Here is a 20,173-nt window from a genome sequence, read left to right on the forward strand (position 1 = left end):
GGACAGACTGAAGAGTTGGGCAGGGAGGAACCTGATGAGATTTAACGAGAGTTAAGCGTAGAGTTTTGCACATGGGGGGAATAACTGCATGCACCAGTACAGGTTAGGGGCTGACCTGCTGGAGAGGAGCTCTGCAGGACCTGGGGGACCTGTTGGACACAGGTTGGCCATGAGCCAGCAGGGTGCCCTGGTGGCCAAGAAGGCCAATGGGATCCTGCAGTGCATTCAGAAGAGCTCAGCCAGCAGGTTGAGGGAGGTGATCCTCCCCCTCTACTCTACACTGGTGAGGTCATACCTGGAGTGGTGTCCAGTTCTGGGCCCTCTGGTTCAAAGAAGGATCCCCTGAAGGAGCCCAGCAGAGGGCCACAAAGATGACAAAGGGCCTGGAGCATCTTCTGCATGAGGAAAGGCTGAGTAACTTGGGTCTCTTCAGCCTGGGCAAAAGACAACTGAGAGGGGATCTGAGAAATGTTTATTTCAAGGGAGGTAAGCAAATGGCTGAGGCCAGGCTCATAAAGAGGTAAAAGTATTCTAAAAAACCTCAATGCCTCCCACTCAAAGAAGTCCATACAATTGACATTCAGAATTTATTAAACAGAAATGCTTTATTTAAAAAAAAAAAAAAAAAAAAAAGTAAACCTTTATCCTGGAGGGCATTTACAACAGCTTTTTATTTGCATAGGTAACATTATGATTGCTGTGACAGCTCTTTATGAAAATAAAGACACACCAAATTATCTCCTGATGTCTCAGGCAATAGCACTTCTCTGCAAATTGCTCCTGAGCATTACGTTAGAAATTTGACAGACCTGATCATTTCTATGAAGTCCTCAGGAAGCTCAAGGGTCATTTAAGTCTGCTCTACAGCACACATGCACACGAAGTAACAGGCATGTTTAGTGAGAGCCAGAACACCATAAACGCCCAATCCCTCCAACAGAGAACACAGAAATGCAAAAGCATGGCTTCCATCACTCATTTGGTGTTTCTCAGACACGTTGGGGTGTATGCTGGTGATCACTTCCAGCTTTTTTCCCTCAGCTAATTCTAAAGGCTGCTGCTGTAGAACACCACCTTCTGCAGAGTGGGGCACAGAGGAGGAGAAGGGGAAGGAGAGATGGGTCTTGGATCCCTCAACAGGAGTGCTTCTCTCACTGTGAATCAAGCACCATATTTTAAAAACCTCATATGAAGAAATCTTTTGAAAAACGGCGATGACATTTTAGGAAGAGCATGGCAGTAGACACCTGGAAAACTGTTAGCTAAGGAAATGGTAAGAGGCAATGGCATGCTTGTTACAAGCTCATTGCTGTACTCTTCAGTCAGCATTCCTCATGAAGCTGTAAGGTTCTAGCTCTTAAATCCTAACAAGGTAAACATTGAGAACGCAGCTCTATCTGAACTCCGTGCCAGCTCCTGAACTACACAGCAGCAGTAACTTCTGTGTACTCTGACATTTAGTAACAGTGCCACGGCGGGTTTAGTTCTGTTAAGTTGAAAGTATTAGGATACTTTCCAGCTTTATTACTGAAATCAGCATTTTTTGATTAAATTATTACTCTTAAAGAGTTTTCAACTGTAACTGTAGAAAAGTGAAAACGAATGTCTTGCTGCCCAAGTATGCACTCGTATCTACATGCACCACTAATGTAAAACCCAGTAATACTAAATTTGGTGCCACTGAAAACATTTCATAGAAGTGAAGGCTGCAGGCAAACTACCACATACAGAGAAACGTCATGCAGAGTATGCCTTGCAAACTGCTTTCCATTTACTCCACAGTCTCTTCTGCGTAGCGAGGCAGAGATCATTTCTTTCTTCGTGATGCTGCAGTGTTTTTGAACGGGTCATCCTGCAAAACGTAAACAGATGTGCATTATTAGAGCTAGCACACATTCTGAGTCATAAAAGGTAAAGTCACCTTTAGATTAAGATAGACAGGTCACTCAATTCTGTGCTTTCTGACAAGCCTGTTTTTATTGCTTTTGACTGCAAGGATATTACCGATTGATTTAAAAGTTCAAGTCACAAATATGCAGAGTCGGTGTGATCACAACAGCAACCTGGATTTTGGGGCGAGCCTAGGAAAAGGTTATAATCCTGAGCAGCACATACCTCAGTGAAATTAGAGCCATTTCCATACCACACACTGTATTTCACTGAGGTTTCCATGTATCAGAACTACTATTTCTGCACGTTGGAACAAACACATAGTGCTGCACTTCAAGTACAGGAAGAGATGGCAGAAAGAAGGGGTAAGAATTTAGCATCTTCTCTTTCTCTGAAGTGGTCAACATTTGATCTCATTAAGGTTGTGGTGCTGGTTATGTGCCAGCCTGCTATTATTCTATAACAGCACACTGTACAGTGTGTGTTCAGTGCAAAATCACATATAAAACAATTAATTCCCAGGAAATCTAACTTACTTGGTGTATTCCAGGAGCAATGATTAACTGATTAAGAACTTGAGATATTTCCCTTTCTAGCCTTATTTTTTTGTCTATGTATATATACTAAAGCTGGTTATAATAATCTAGTCATGCTAGTAAAAATAATTCGATTTTACTCAGAAATGCTTTATTTAAATAACTGCAAAACCAATAATCTATAGAAATTCACATAAACAGACAACAAAGGTTACAATGTACCATACCTCATCTGACTCAAAATCAACTCCTCTGGATGTTTGGCTTTGTGAACCTCTTTTACCAAAAAAAGACATAGCTGAGAATCTTAAAAAGAAAACAAAAAAGGTACCAGCATGTTATCAGATGGCAGACATTTCAGAAAGTTTCCCTTCATCCATCAATAGTTTAACAACAACAAATAATAACAATGAGCAAAATGATTCAAAGTCTCCAAGTAACAGATTCTGAAACTCTGACCTAGCTTATAGCTTATGCCAGCCAGTACTCCAACTTATTTTCATTGAAGATCACCCACGTTAACGGGCAAAAAATACAGATGAGTTCTGTAAGCTGCAGTATGAAATCTGTGACAGGCTGTTCTTTCAGGCAGTGGATCAGTTCCCTGGGCTCTGCCAAAAACCAGTCAGAAATGAGGCAGCCACTGTAGCACCCACCAAATAAACATACTGACCTTTGGTTTGCTTTGGAGGAAAGACTAATATGAGACTCTTCTAGATCCAATTCATCATCTATAATATCCTGAAAGATAGACACCAGGCTTTTTCACAGAACTTATTTTTAGAGGAACAGAATACATAATACTGCAGTATTATTGCACAGTAACTTTCCTGAATTCATTTCAAGTATATAGCTACTTATTTACAGAGCACATATGAGAAGGCTCTAGAGGAAAACTGTACTATGTGTGCAGTTCTTGCACAAGACCTTGCAGAAACCCAAAAAACACTCATGTATTCACTCTTAGTATCTCAGACTATGGTCACAAGTAACACATGGTCTTTGTATTGCACATACAGACCCCATACCAAAAAAAAGCCTACAAATCAGCATGTGGAACCTTCCTGTTGGAACTCATAGCTTGGGAACACCTGCTGGTTGAGGTCAATGTTATGACTGTGTGTTTGTTTCTCAAAGCAGATGGCAGCAAAAGGCAGCAGCTATGCAGCTTCGCTACTTTTCAGATGCTTCTTACCTCAGAGAAAAATTTAGATGCACTCTGGGAAGTCTCTGGTTTCAAAGACCTAAAAGTCTCTGGGAAAGAAATAAATGCAGTATTTTTAAGTGCTCACACAGTAAAATGCAGTAAGTATTCTGTTCCTTTCAGGAAACCTGCTTAGCATCAGTTTCCTGTGCAATAAAAAATCCTCTGTAAAGAAAGCAAGTCAACCTCAAACTAAGAGAAGCAAAGGTCCCAGGCAGATAACAGCAGAAGCTAAGCCTTGCTGACATCTGACAACCCGCATCAGGAGGAGCTTCCCAGTCTGGATGAAAAAACATCAGCAGCTTTAGTTAAGAGGCAGAGAAAAGCATTACCATAACTGACACTCCTGTATGTCACATCCATATGCACCTGACCTGTCAGTTTTGTGGTTTTGTTCCCCAGTTTTTTAAGTGGCTCAAAGGGCTGGACATCCCTAGCAGACATTAACACATTTTCTGAAGTTGATTTCTCTGCATTGTTTTTGATCATTTGCTGAGTCTATGATTAATTTAAATAAAACTTGAGCCACCTTTGGATATTTTGGAGGGGATTTATGTAAAAATTCTTGAGCAGTATTTTCTCTTTAGTACTGAGATCATCTACACCACTTCCTCAGAGCCTGTCCTCTGTACCAGGGAAGGGCTGCTCTCCTGCATGCAGCTTACAGTGCAGATGAATTCCTCTTCTCTGCTACAAACCAATGTTCCTTAAATTTGCAAAAAAAATAAGACAAGATGGATTCTCAAAGCTTACTAAACCTGCAAGCATCATCAAGTTTAAGAATTTTAACCAGTTCCTGCATATGCTGTATAGAAAAGTTGCTGCTAAGACATATTCCTTCTATTCATACTCCTTAAAGAACTGCATACAGCTTACAGTGAACTGTTACCTGTGCCCAGTTCCAGCCTAATCAAAGAATAGCCCAGGTTGGAAGGGACCCACAAGGATCATCAAGTCCTATTCCAGAGTTCCCAGCACATCTCATTTTATCCCCAGTGACAGCAGATATAATTACTTTTTTCCCTCTCTCATCACTGTTACTTATCCTGCTTCATTAGAACCAAAATCATCTCTCCCAGCTGAACCTGACTAATAGAAATGAAGGCAATTAAGATACATCCAGTAAGTAAATTTCCTGCAACAGAAGAGCATATCAGAGTGATGGACAGAACATAGGCTTACCATCCATGACAGACAAATTCTTGTCAGGCACAGACTTGTATGTTCTGCTGCTAGTAGATGACCCTTGGCTAGTGTTTCCTATAGGAAAAATAAACAACATCCAAGTCTGTTTGGTGTCATTTTTAATTTCTAAAGGTTTTTTTTTTTCCTGCATGACATTTTCTGTAATTTTTCTCAACAATGAAAGGCAAGTCACATAAAAACCTACTCTTTACTCCCTTCCTTTCTTCCTTGACACAAAGCCCCCTTACAAACAGATGAACTACTTTGGGTCAAGTGCTTACAGCTCCACAGGCAGTCTCAGCACACGTCATGTCACTGCTCTGACTGAATCACAACATTATATCACAAGCTCAAAACTGACTTCAGGCACTAACCAACCCCATCCTAAGATGACTGTCCTTCTTTCAACTCATCCTGCTCTTAGATCTCTCACTTAAGACCTCTGGGCATATTACTGACAACTCAAAGGAGTACAGCATTGCAGGTCCCCATCTTGTATTTATTTTTATTTTTTTTACTGCCCCCCATAATGCAAGGTCTGCACAATCACACAAAGCTAAGGAGCAATTTAAGACAATCTGTACATTGTGTCTATACTATTGAACGCATAGCACTGCATTACCATTAGCAACAAAGATATATCCATGCAATTCATAGGAACAGACCTTCCTAGTAATGGATCTCTTATGAACCTACTATGCCTCCATAGCTGGGAAGAACGGTAACTTCCTTTTAAATGCACCATGAAAAAGTCACAACTTAAGTCACAGAAGACACAGCTGTGTATCACACAGTACCTAAATCATTTCAGCATTTTATTTTATCTCTGGGTGTTTTTTAGCTAGAAGCTTCCACTTGATGGAAGCATTTGAGGAGAGAATCCTTTCAAAGAAAAATGTCAGTGAAGAGTTTGAGTGTATTTCTTACCTCTTCCCCTTCGAGATGACCCTCTTGCTGTTGAATTTTGCCCTCTTGCACCTCTTGCCCTTCCTCTACCCCTTCCTCGGCTCAGTGTTGTGGGAATGTCATCATCTGAATCACCAGAGGCTTTCATCCCTGTATCCATGAGTTCTTCATCACTGGAGGCTGAGTCAAGAACCACATCCTTGGACCTGTGAGCTCTAGCCCTCGTCATTGCCTGTAATGGAACAATAAGTGCCAGACGAAAAAGAATCTTAAATTACGAAATGCACTCCTGTTGAATCCTTGTTGTGACAAACAACTGAGCCTTAAAAGATCCAAATCCACAGCCTTATGAAAGGCAAGGATATCTGTCAAAAAGCTGAGTATTTATTTTATTTCATTTGGATGTGCAGCTGTCAGCTGTGGAGCTGGTTAATGTGGTTGTTCACCTAACTCTGCTGTGAGCAATAAATCAACCTATGTCAGCTACATACGCCTGCTCAGGTGAAGAGTTCTCTGAGCTCCACTGACATTATCTTCAAACTGACATTATCTTCACTGACATCAGTGACAACTTGTTAAAGTGAAAATACAACAGATTAGAAGTGAATCTTCTTGTAGCTGTTCTTTCCCTCAAAATTTCATACCAGTTCCACATAGCTTATAGAAACAAACCAGTAGTGGTTGGGAATTCTCTACGGAAAGTTATAACATCTAGACACAAATCTGCAGGAGATCTAGGGCCTGGTTTGCTGATAAGGTCAACAGTACCAAAACTTTACCAGTAGCAGCAATTTTTCTAAGTATCAATATAGCCCATTCACATCTCCACTGGTGATGGGATCACCAACAGCTGAAGCTGACAGAGCTCTGAAGGCCACCTGCCTGGTTCAAAGCAAGGGCAACTGAACACTCAGGTTCACAAACTTCTAGAAGAGCAGATCTCAAAGGCTGAACTGAGCAGCATCTTAGGCACATATTGCACAGAGGATGATTACAAGACTTGTTAATCTTCTCGCAGTAGACAGGCACTTTTGGCAGGGATGATGCTAAGTTATTTATACAGTGACTTCACTCATACGCAAAATTCCATCCTTGAATTTAAGTCCAAAACTCTGAGCAGTTACCTCTCGAACTTCCTCATCCTCTTCTTCAGTGTTTTCTCTTCTACTCTCTCTAAATTTTCGCACCTGAATGAATAACAACAGTAATAAAAAAAACAGTTTCCTTCAGAGTAACAACTTGTACAGTATTGGAAACATAGTAAGAAAGAAGTCTTTATCTCTGAACTGAAGTCAAGCTCATGCAAGAGGAGAGCAAGAAAGTAAAAATAGCTTAAAGTTTTGTTTAGAGACTTCTTATACTAACCACAGTCTGCATGATGCTACAAATTAAGCATCTCACACCCCATTGGCAGCTCTCCTGTAATTGCATATGATGAAATGCAGGGCCAACGATGAAATGCAGGAGATACGTTCAAGAGAAGCAAAATAAGTAAACAGTCAATAAGTGACAATGAAACAGGAATAATTGGAGAAGGCAAGGTAAAGGGTGAAGTAGAAAGACAGGAGACCAGGATTATTGAGAAGAGAGAAACTGCAATACACACATAACACAAACATCTTCAGCACAAACTTATGAACTCTCTATCTGGAACCCAATCCCCATATTAATTACAGAAAAGGACTAGAGACAAGTGTTGCAAGTGCAGCACACAGGCAAGGTTATGTAACCAGCTTTAAGCACCAACTCTTTTACTGTCTCCACCTCTTCTAAAGATTTGACCATGACAGACCATTACCTCCTCATCTATTTTTACTTCCTCCGCATCAATGTGACGCTCCTTGAGAAATCTTTGTGTTTTCTCTAGCTGAAACTTCACCAGCTCCTCTATGGCATCTTTTTCTTCTTTGTCCACAAACTCCTGCACTGCTTCTCCCATTCCTCTTTCAGTTAGGAGTGAAAGTTGTACTTTCTTTAAAATAAGGGGAAAACAGTTTCAAAGAAAATGAGTGATATTCCTGCTATCCCACTAAACATTATGCTGGGTTTCAAAGGAAGTAACACTGAAGTAGCACTGAAGATTTCAATCAGAAAAAAAAACAGAGCAACAAGCAAACATCATTCCTCCTCCAATAGGCACAACTCAGCTGCTATTAGCACGTTATGCCTCACCTAATGTAGTATTTTCCACATTATATTTCATAAGTAGTAAGGAAATTGCAATGCTGCTCATATCTAAAACAATTTGTCTCAAACGTATTACTGAGCTGTAATACTGTATTTTTTCCCAGTCAACCTCCCATTTTAAAATTAACAAAGATCTACTTGTGGAGACATAAAAAGTAATTAGAAACAGGCACTGAATTATTACAGATGCTAAGCTAATTAGTTTTATTGTAAAACATTACTATTAAAAAACTGACAGTGACAGAGCTGAGTAAATTATTCTGAAGCATTAAGAGCTATTAAGCAGAAATCTACTCTACTGAAATGCAATCCTGTAAATACCAATATTTGGTCATCAAGTGAGATGCTATTCATCAAAATATTCTACAGTGAGATATTACCACCAGCACTAATTAGCAGAAATAGCAGAAGCTACTGGTGGTGTTCTACTGCCATTCTCTTCTTCATCTTCTTTACCCCAACAGAGTAAGAAAAGATGCTCTGAGAAAGAAACCCCTACATGAGAAGTGTTCAAACAGCAGTTTCTTCTGACTGTAAACTAAAGCACAGATAATTTCTTAATAAAAAGCATTATATATACCCTTCTTAATAACCCTTGATCCTTCCATTTGTCCTTTAGGAATTACTGTGAGTTACACCAGAAGCAAAAAACCTTCCCTGAAATAATGCTTAACTGGGGAATCAATTTTTATCAATTAAGTTTACAAAACAATAAGGCAAGCATCTCAAAAGAGAGACTGACTGCAATGATGCAGAACGTTTGTGCTGAACTTCAGCAATTAAGGTTTCCTCTGAAGGAGTGGGAAAAAAAAAATACAACTTAGTAAAGAAACAAATAGCAGTGATTTCATTTCCCAGGCCTTAGCTTACCAGCAACAGCAGAACCAAAATGCCTGCTGCTTGTTAGATATTTGGGGTTTAACATTTTTGGAACACCCCACTACAGCCCTGTGCAACCTCAGGCTCTGATTGCTGTTCTGTCCACCTAACCAGGCAAGATGAAGTGCCTAGCAGAGCCTGAAGCTCAAGCCCTTCCCCCATCTTGGGGGGCAACATACTTCCTCCACTTCTATTTCTTCCTTTAGCACTGTTGACTTGAAATGTATTATCCCCCTGCTGTAAGCCTTCCAGAAACATCAGCTGATTCTTTCAGGTCTTTTAGAGATGCTGAGCAGCTGAAACAGACCTCAAAAGCTAGAACTGGTTTATACAAGTTGTTTATATAAGAATATACAAAGAAATTGGGAAAATGGTCTAAGAGGGACAATTTTGCAGAAGGGAGGAAAACAGTTTAAAAGCAGAACTGTTCTTCATAGAATAGTACAGTGTTTGACCCTCCATGATCTCTCCATGGATTCAGGGATGGCACACATTTGAAGCACTGCTTGCTTCTGAATTACTCATCCTGGGTTCCATTCCCTATCATATTCAGACAGCAAAGAGCCCTTCCAGAGCTTAATTTATGTCAGGGGCCTGTGTCAGGCAAGGTGATAAATTTGGTGATCTCTGCCTCAAGAATCCTAGTTCTAAAAAGCTTCTATAAATCACGTTCTGAAATAGCTTCTAGATTCAGCATTTGGATGGCTGACTCACTGGTCACTGTATTTCACTCCTAAGACTTTGCAGCCCCATAGCTGGGGAAAGGCAGTAGATGAGGTTTAATGAAAGGGTGACACAAAAGCAAACTGCCAGGTGCTTTCTTTGTCCTCTCTGCTCCTGGTTAAACATGTGGAACTGCACTAAGTCTGAGGATACCAAACACACTGCAGTGTAACAAATGATTCCAACTCAGCAGATACTTGTAACTGGTACAGCCTCACCACCTCCCCATAATAAATTAAGGTAGCTTCTGAGGTCCTGCTGCCTCAGGCTTTCCTTCTGTAGCAACAGAATGCAACATTCAGCACAGGGCAGATGCTACAAGTTCACATAAACAGCTACTGTGATTTATCAAAACAGTGTGCGTTCATACACCCTATGTGCAAGAATTGCTTACCTAAGGCATATACAGTTATATAGGAAATAAAGGAACTTCTTGATGGCTGTCAGTCTTCTCAGCATATACTATAAGTACTTTACATAAGTAAAGTAATGTGTGCAACAAAAGAAAAAATATATACACAAATTCATAAAAGGTACAAAGATACCTTCTCTGCTGTCTGAAAATACTGCTTTACGAGGTCTTCCACTCTCAGTGTCACCCCCTCAGAAGCAGGTCTGCTAAACAGCTTTCCAAAGTTAAGATCATTGTCTAAAACAGAAAAGCATAGTGACACCGTAACCCACAACTCATGCAGGAACTGACAGATTTTAATTATCCTAATTATAGTAAGTAAAGAGGAAAAAATATATAATATAGGTCTCTTAGGAATCATGGTCCCTTTTATGTGTAAAGGTTTATTCAAGCTGTACACTACTGGATGCAAACACAGTAAATATAACAGATGAAATATCTATACAAGACAACCACACTCCTCATGGATACAAAAGATACTTCTAACTACTGAACTCCTGGAATTAGGAACAGAACACATCCTGAAGGCTATCATAATATGCTTGGTTGACTGTGAGTAAAAGAAAAATGCACAGCACAGTGAGGCTGCCCTACACTCCAAGGAAGCAAGGCAGGAACAACAGAAGAATGACGGTGATGATCACCTGAGGCTATCGCACACCACACCATGAAATACAAAATGACTGCAGACTGGTCCAGTGGGAAGTGTCCCTGCCTACAGCAGGGGGATGGGAACCAGATGATCTTAAAGACCCTGTCCAACCCAAAGCATTCTATGATTCTAATGACTATTTCTAGACGTTTGCCACAGCCAAGCATAAAACGCTGCTGGGTTGGCCTTGTTAGATAAGCAGCTATAGCCAGAGAAACAAAGAATAACAACTTCTGAACTATTAAGAAGTGTGACCATCATCCCGTACTGAGCCATAGTGTTACGTATACATGCAAAGGAAATTCTGCCTGCTTCATCAGCAGCCTAACTTACAGCAAAAGGTAGCAAAGTCATGCAAAGATCCATGGCATTCTTCTTATATTTCCTTCCTCAACTTCAGATTAAAAAGGAAAATTAAAATGCATTGATAAAATGCAGCGAGGGAGCTGTTTTACATTCCGAAAATGTTAATGGGAATGTTTAATGAGCAAATCAAAAACAGAACCAAACCAAACAAGGGCAACACTGCATAATTTAAAAAACCAAAACCTCTTCCCTAGAAGTTGTTTTTATTCATGAACCACCATGCTTCAATCTTTATAAAACTGACAACGGAAAGAATAACTGTCTCTGGAATTGGAGTATTCAGAATGCACTAATGTGTAACATTAACAGTTCTTTAGATTAGCACAGTATGTTCTCGTACAAGCTGTACCTTCATTAGTGCCTATTACAAATCCAGTATTAGGGCAGTATCTATTAACCATTTATAACAAATTCCAGGCACAGTGAGAAGTGCTACAATAACAGCTGTTATTTGTTTTGCCACAAAATGCTTGAAGGGAAACACCCGTGGAACAGGCTGAGAAGCCAGAAGCCCCTCATACACCTTTTTTCCTACAGAGAGCCCAAAGCCAACCATCTCCTTCTGAGAAGCTCCAGCAGGAAGGCGTTTAGTGCTTTTTCCTCATGATTATGACTCAGTCTGATATGGGGCTATAGGTAGCACTGCAGGCAACTCAGTGAGATTTGAGGTAAAAGGGAATTATTTATGAACAACTACCTGACAGACACTGCATTCAATACCAGAATTTTTAGACAAACCTGGGAATCTAGTAGAAATTCTTCTGCAGTAAGATTATATACATCATTATTATCCCTGTAACTTTGGTAGACACCGAAGTTCAGCAAAGGCTGAGTAACCAGACAAAGGAAGAAAAAATGAAAGCTAAGGAGAGCCTTCCTTTCCAATTACCATTTTTCTCTTTTTGTTCACGATGTCTGAAAAAATGTATGATGTCCTTTGGGTTGGCCACCCTATCCATGTACTTCTGGCTGAAACGATGGATGATGAATGGCTCAAAGCCACCCGTGTAATCAACCTAAGTGAGGACAGAAAAAAATAAAACATGAAACAAGCAGGAAAAGTGAAGTCATACAAACCAGGACAAGCTTGTTATGTTACCTTTCAAAGCAAAAAAAAAAAAAAAAAAAAAAAGTGAAGTGAAAAATAAGCCAATCTACAATTAATGCTTCACCATACTATGCAGAATAGCCAATACAAGCACAGATTCGCAGCTTGTTCCATTTGCAAGGGTTAAGGAAAGTTTCCATGTATTAGGTTATGCAGGATGATAATATGACTTAAAAAAATTCTCTGTAAATGGTCACTTTTCATTTCCTCATTCAGACCAGCAAAGTACATTGATGAACAATCTTATTCTGTATCACACAACATTATTTTTACCAGAGGTGAAAAGAATCAGAGCACGAAAGCAGATTGTTCTGCCTGTACACAGCAAGAATTTGCATGTATTTATACAACAAGCACTGTTTTTCCTTTGCAACTTTTCACAGTGACTTTCCAAAAGCAAACTAATCCAAATTGAACAGCTTACTCGTAATCTAATGAGAGGCTTCTCTGGCTGGCGTGGATTTCCAAGGCGTTCTCTTTCTGCATTATCCAGCATCATTTCAACCTATGGAGTAGAAACAGGAATTCAGTTCCACTTTACTCTCTTACAGATACCTGAAACCTTCAAATGTAACTTGCCTATCTCCAATACAGCATAGCTCAGCTACATCTGCATCAGCTCATGATCATTTCCAGGGAAAAGAATCACAATTGTAGGGGCTGGAAGGGACCTCTAGAGATCAAGTCCAACTCCTCTGCAAAGCAGGCCCCAAAACAGTTTCAAATAACAGGGGACAAGAAATAAGATTCCTTATCTTCCACTCTTAAAACTAGTCACAGACCACATTCCCCACCCATACGCTGATTTCAGAATACCACAAGCATTAGAAGTTACCTTTTCCATGCAGAATGCTTGTATTGCCTGAGTTACTTTAGGGTTGTCAGGATTAAACAGTTCTGGGTGATCAGCCAGGACAACATCTTCCATATAGAAAGTTCGTACGGTCTCTAAAGCAATCCTCTGCATTTTCATTTTTTTTCCTTTAACACGCAGCAAACCAACATGCCTAGCAGGAAAAAGACAACTTACTTGAAGATGAACTTAAGAATATGGTGCAGAAGTTTGTTCTAAACCCCATGTTTTGTTTTTTTTTTTTTTGGGGGGGGGGGGGGGGGGGGGAGCAGTGGGAAGATGGTGTAAAAGCTTTAAAGCCACAGTAAAAAATTTAGAGCTATGGAAAGTTCTTGAATACTCACTTCAGGGTTGGCACTGCAAGACTTCCAACACAGCATAGTCAGATTATGCCTGCTCTGCACACGCTTCATATCATTGCAATTTATCTTATCCTTAACTTATCCTCTTGGATAAGTTCTGTTTGTTTTGAACATCAGGTTTAGTTCACAGTAAAACAAACACCCCAGGCACCGATTCCATCTGCTTCATTTCTCATGTCACACTGTGACACTGATCCATGTTACAACACAATCCCTTTCATACTAAAAAGGAGCATTTTTCTTGGCTATGTAGATGTCATTTGTCAACACAATACACATGAGACAAGAGCTAAATAATAAAAAAAATAAAGAAATCACATACTTCTTTACAGCTTCTCCTGGGGACAGAGACGTCACCACTGAACTTCCTGGCTGAGTAACATAGAAATGCTGCTGTTCGTTTTGGGCTGGAGTTATTTTACACTCGTGTTCGTGACCCCACACAACAAGATTAATAAAGTCATCTAAAAACTGCTCTGGAATGTAGTTTGTAGCTCCGTGTTTGCTTCTAATCAAGAAAACAGAAAAATAATTAGTGTACAGTAATGGGTAGGCACAGGTGGGGAGTGAAGGAGGTGAAAACCACCAATGTGATATTAAAATGATGGAGAATCTCAAGCAAAAATACCTGATGTATATTTTACATCAGGCATTCTTCGTATTTTTTCTTTCATCCAAATGTTTGAAGTATTTAGGTAAGACAACTTACACAGGTTTGAGTCAAAGATAGTTTACTTACACAGGGAAATTTTTCAGAAGTGGTTTTTCTGTTCTGAATGAAGCTCTCTGTCCCTTTCCAGAAGATGGAAGAGATTGAGAGCTCCTTCAGCCTACTGGGCAGAGCCAACAGCCAGAGGTCCCAGCTGTGTTTGTTGACTTCTGCCTCACCATTATCTCCCACATGACAGCCACACTGTGATGCATGAAAAAAATCAAAGAATCTGGAAAAGAACTCTGCCTGTTCCTACTGATACTGCTGGAAGAAATGGGTAGGCAGAAAGAACACAAGCTAACATCCTCTAATTAAGAGAATCTGTAAAGAACAGCAATGCAAGTGAAGATAAAATACTAATGGAATTATGGGTCAAAGTCTAGGAAATGGGATATGAGGTTTACTGGTCTCTCACATCTAACAAGCAGACTTAAGACTTAAATGAAATCCTCCCTGGCTCTCAGGTATGAAGAGTTTGGGAATCAACTTCCCAGCATTTCCAACTCATTTATTTCAACTCTTTTCCATTATGGTTTTTCCATAAGAACAGCTGTAAAACAGTGCTTCTTTTTGGGAACATCTTCACACGAAGCACCAGCCAGCCCAGCTGGCTTTCTCTCCTGCAGATTTCAAAGCAGTTTCATGAGAACACCACAGTAAGTTTAAGTCACCATAATTCATTCAGCACTGCTACCTATTCTGATGAATCACAAACAAGTTAAACCAACTGTCTTCATCCTCCTTTGGTCTCAGCATGGTTACTTGCTTATTGACAAACATACGATACAACCTCTCATCTGGAATGGCCCCTGCAGGGGACAAAACAAAACAATAAAACATTTTTGTGTGGTCTATCTGTATTTTATAGTGTTTTAATTAGCAACTCTTTTTAATAGAGTAGAACAACCCCTGGTAAGATTGTAATTTTTGTCACTAAGAGGTGGGATTATGAACTCTAAGTATAACACTCTCATATTAGAAACCTCTGTAGCGATGCAAGGCATTCTGACAAGAAATCTACTTTCCAATAACTGAAAGCAGTGTCACTGACTACATCTAGCTTAAAAACTCTTTGTCAATTTTCTGTGCCAAACGCTGTAGCAGGGGCAGAATCAGAAACAGGAGATGTTTTATTCCTTGCCAATGGAATAAGCACGTTCTGTTGTAAGAAACACTCCAAAACCAGCTATGACTGAGTGGAGATGGAGTTCTTAAGCATATTTCGAAAATCTCTAGAAAACAACAGAGAAAGCATGAATTTTACAAAGTTTGTGCTTTCCCACACAGCAGGAAAAAAAAAATCTGCAGTCCTTCTAAACTGGCTGCTGCTGTTTGTTTCCTTAGGCAAAGAAAAACAAAAAAACAAAACTAGCAAAATAAACTCAACCAACTAAACAAAACCCAAACCAACCATTGGATGCTTTATTTTTATTATGGACTTCAAAGAATCCCACATGGAACGTATGTCTCTTCTGCATGAAAAAGTTTTCTATAAATCAAACAAAGTCTAGAGGGTGTAAAACAGAGATGACTTCAACGAAACATCTCTCAAACATTTTTGCACAAGATTTCCACTTTAGAAGGCTGCTGCATTTCCCAATAGTGATTTTTTGGGGTATTCAACTGCTTTTTGTGAAGTTTGACATTGTGGTATTCGAACACTCATTATTAACTTTTAGAACACCATGAAAACTCTAAAATATTTCATTTAATAGAAGGAATCACGGCCAACTAGAGCTTAACAGAGAACTGTAAAAGCTGCTTGGAAATCAGTGTTGAAGCATTCATGGCTGGATATGAAATAAAGGGGCAGAGTGAAGAACTTCTGCAAACAAAAAGTGGAAACAACACTGCACTGAATGAATACAACTCCATTTACTTATACAGCAACAGACCGAAAGGTGTGTCTGTTCCAACTTGATTTAGACATATTGAACTTTGGCAATATGTGAACAGTTGAGCCACAGCATAGCAGAAAAATTCTTACCTAAGCCATACAGAGCAATTTTTGTTCTACCCTTACGTAATAAAATGGGGCTAATATCTATTTTCTCCACAGAAGTTGAACGTCCAAAATGATTCAGCAATCCTGCACAGCTTAAAATATCCAGTGCACACAGTGCATCCACCTGTAGAAAATCAGAGAGAATCAAATAAATGCTTTCAACAGGAAACGTAGCCTTTAAAGTCAAAGGGAAAGTTTCAGAAGGGAAAGAGGATATCCTTCCTTAAATACACTCTGCAGTTGGAAACCTTGCCAGAGAGCTATATTAGCACTTTTTGGTATTCATCAGAACAGAAGCAAAATCCTTCTTACAAATCTTAATTTTAACAATGGGAAATGAAACATCATTCAGAGAAATAAGGGAGAACCCCAGCCAGCGTCTACAAGAAACTGCTTAAACTCAACACTTTGTAGTAGGACTGAGACTACTGTTATAATACACCATGATACTCTGCTGTTTGTCATAAAATATGGAGCTCTTAATTTAGTGCATGCTTTCCAAATGTTCTTTTTTTTTTCCTGTTTAGTTTTAGATGTTGGATTTTAAACAGGCATTTCAACATTATTAGTTTACCTTCCTTGAAGTGCCTCTACTTGAAATTAAAGACTCAAAATTGAAAATGCCTATCAATCATACAAGGAATTTAAGCACAAGTCAAACTATTAACATTTCCTTTCCTTAAGAAAAAAGGCTTTCAGTTTCTATAGATGAGTTTGTTTTAGAAACTTTCCAAAGGGCTGCCACTTCTTGGCATGGGAAGTGATTCTGTTCCCAGTTATCAAAGCCTATGTATATTAAGAGATATAATAGAGTCCATACGGATCCCTTATTTCAATTCTCTTTTTTGATGACACCCTTAGGCTGCTGCCTCTCACAAAGAGAATTTCAGAAGGTACACAGAATATTGATATGAAGAGGGAAGGAACTGACTCAAACAAGCCTGTTCCTAAAGAATTGTATTTTTATACAAGTCCATCCTACAGTATTATTTTTGTAACACAGTAGCATAATTACAATAATAATTACCCCTGTGGGATCATCATGATTGCCATGAATACTAAAAATTGGCAAAGAAATGTTGAGGTTTTCATCCTGGTAGTTCACCCATGGAAACCTGAATAGAGGAAAACAAGTTATAATATAACGACAAATTTGTGAACAAAAAATTCCCAACATTTTCTTCAAATTGTCATCAGAAATATGCGACAGCAGCACAAATGATACCAAGTGGCTGGGATTAAACTTAAGCTCCATATCAGAAGATTCTTATTCACAGTCTGGAAGTTTCTAATGGGAGTATGGTAGCAAAAATATTTTTATCATTAATAAAGAGCTAATATATGAAAGCAGAAGACTGTGCAACCTTTACATGCAAAAGACCATTTATTTTAGCACAGTAATTCATTTAAGTTGGTTTACTTGTAAGACACAGCCTATTTATTACTTCAATCTATCAACTGTTAAAACATCTCCAGAGGTTTCTCAATAAATGGTCCTTTACAGACTTAATAGAAGGTGATAGATGAGGTGATGCTATAAACTGCCCCATACAAACAGGCCTGACGCTTCAAGGTGGCAGTCACAGAGGAACAGGCTGCCCAAGGAGGCTGTGGATGCCCCATCCCTGGAGGCATTCAAGGCCAGGCTGGATGTGGCTCTGGGCAGCCTGGTCTGCTGGTTGGCAACCCTGCACATAGCAGGGGGGTTGAAACGTGATGATCATTGTGGGCCTTCTCAACCCAGGCCATTCTGTGATATACAGCACTTAAGAATAAATAAATAAAAATCACAACACATTCATCCAATATGAAAAACAAACACATGACACCGTAGCTTGTAAGAAACAGACTTACTTGCTGAACTGAAAATTAACTGCCTGATCACTCAGAACTTCAAAGTGAACAGGACGATCCCCCATGCAGTATTTTCTTAGTGACTCCAAACAAGTATGTATTGTTTTTCTGGAAGGTTTGTTTTCATGAAAGAGGTCCCCACCTAATAAAACAAAGTCCACCTGTATATAACAAAGAGCTCCATTATTTCAATACAGCACTTTGTATTACCTTAAGGGCCTGTAAGCAAACTCATTAAATTACTTCTTCTAAGTACTCCCACATACTTCATACCAGGACCCCTATTTAAAACAAGTCTGTAGTTGCAGATATTCATGAACCAATTAACTACAGAATAAGTAAACTAAGTAAATTATTTTGAATCTGGACTGGCAGTGCTCCAGGTGAGGCCTCAGCAGCGCAGAGCAGAGGATAAGATCACCTCCCTCACCCTGCTGGCCACACTGCTCTGGATGCAGCCCAGGGTACAGCTGGCTCTCTGGGTTATGAGGGCACACTGCTGGCTCATGCTCAGCTGCCACCCACCAGTACCCCCAAGACTCCAGGTTCTGGTAAGGCTGTGCTCTGTCCTTTCATCCCCCCAGTACCTCTTCTCTCCTAGTGATTTTCCATTCTTGCAGCATTAAAACCTCTCTAAATATCCCTGGAAGTGGTGCAAGTGCACTGAAAATACCGATCACACATCCAAGGTCTTAATTTAAGAAGAATGCTCTCACAAAGATATTAGCATTTCTTTTACTAAGGGAAGAATGTAGCTGATTGCAATAAATAAATGCTTAGTTTAATATTACAAAAGTTACAAGACTAAGCTACATAGCTTCTACCAGGTTGCAATGGATTTTCTAGTCTCCTTTACTTTCCAGAAAGTAATACTTACTTCATTTTTTTGAGCATGCTCCAAAATTTCATTAAAAGTTACAAACGTGTCGTTGCCACGCACTGGGTCCTTCTCCAAATAGCCAAGATGAATATCAGTAGCAATCAGTATCTTAAAGGTATCTTCGTCATCCCTAAATAAACCAGGAAAATTTCAACACAGGTCTTATTGAAGTAACTTGTTTGGTATAAAGCCATTAAATACACAGTAGATCTATTATAAAATCCTTATCACTGTACTTTTCCTGTAATACTCTCAAAACGTTTCACTGCTTTACTTGCAAGTGGCACTTGATCTTGGTCAGGCCCTGGAACAGACCTAGGGCAGGGGGCACAACCCCAAACTGCCAGAGTTCAAGGAGCATTTGGACAATGCTCTCAGACATAGGGTCTGATTTTTGGGTGGTCCTGTGTGGAGCCAGGAGTTGGACTTGATGGTCTTTATGGGTCCCTTCCAAGTTAGGATATTCCATGACTCTAGGACCAAACAAACTAGTTTCACAATTAGATTATCCTAATCAGTTTAGTTCAGAAAATGGCTGCAAACACCTGATGAAAAACTAAAGGGTGCTCTGTGTGCTTTCAGCCTTTGAAAAACTCTGCAAATAAACGTTCTGTGTTTGCTTGTTTCGGGAATCCACAAACACACAAAAGAAAGGCCTTGCATAACAACAAACACAGTTCTGAGCACTTAGCTCTTTTCAAATGCACCGAAGGTTTGCTGTCTGGTATGGCAGAACTGCATCGTGCTACAGCTGACAGAGCTTACTGCAAACCGACGGCACTCATCTTCCTGCTAGGATTCCTCAAAAAAAGGCTCCAAGCACAGCCAGAGAGGGCAGAGAACCGGTTCCTGGTGTCACAGACGCATCAGTGCCTAAGAGATAAGAACACAAACGAATCAGAACGAAGGGCACAGCGAGCGGAGCCGGCAACCACTCAGACTTTTATTAAGGACAACTTACAAACACTCTCGGGCACTGATCAAGCAAGCTCTGAACCTACTTCAGCCACTTCCGACCAAGCGCAGCCCACCCCCTCACACCGTGAAAGCGGCGCTGCACCCGAAGCCGGCCCCGCCCGGCCAACAGAACGCCCCCACAGCCCAGGGCCCGGCCCTCACACCCCGCGGCCCCCTCACGCCGTTTCTATAGCACCCGGCCGAGCGCCGCGCCGTTCTCGCGAGATCCGCCCGCTCGCAGCGCGCTCTCGTTCGCCGTCTCTCCCGCCGAGCTGCGCGATTGGTCAGTCGGGCGTTCACTCCCGCCGTGGCGCTTACGTCACTTCCGCCGGGAGCGACGGGCCGGAAGGGCTCGATGTGCAGGTGAGTGGGCGCGCCCCGGCGGCAGCACCGCCCCGCTGGAAAAGCCCCGCCTCTGGAGCGGCGTTCCCGGTCGTCGGTTGCGTGAGTTTGCTGCCTCGTGGGGCGGGGGCAAAGCTGAGCGGGGTTGGACGGGGGCGAG

The 20,173-nt window shown here is 40.5% G+C and overlaps 1 protein-coding gene across 1 annotated transcript; it reads right to left on the reverse strand.

Annotated features, from left to right (window-relative positions):
- Window positions 1–1,807: 1,807 nt before the first annotated feature.
- MRE11 (MRE11 homolog, double strand break repair nuclease) lies at window positions 1,808–19,499 on the reverse strand (the record flags this gene model as incomplete). Its single annotated transcript, XM_079549386.1, has 19 exons — window positions 1,808–1,852; window positions 2,654–2,724; window positions 3,092–3,167; window positions 3,622–3,680; window positions 4,813–4,890; window positions 5,743–5,953; window positions 6,846–6,908; window positions 7,520–7,693; window positions 10,056–10,159; window positions 11,830–11,956; window positions 12,473–12,553; window positions 12,884–13,055; window positions 13,586–13,771; window positions 14,670–14,784; window positions 15,963–16,104; window positions 17,008–17,095; window positions 17,835–17,995; window positions 18,712–18,844; window positions 19,480–19,499. The coding sequence occupies 19 exons, from the start codon at window positions 19,497–19,499 to the stop codon at window positions 1,808–1,810; spliced, it is 2,106 nt and encodes a 701-aa protein (XP_079405512.1).
- Between the last annotated feature and the right edge of the window lie 674 nt (window positions 19,500–20,173).

This window comes from Tetrao urogallus (genome assembly GCF_951394365.1).
Source record: "Tetrao urogallus genome assembly, chromosome: 1".
Classification (NCBI taxonomy): domain Eukaryota; kingdom Metazoa; phylum Chordata; class Aves; order Galliformes; family Phasianidae; genus Tetrao; species Tetrao urogallus.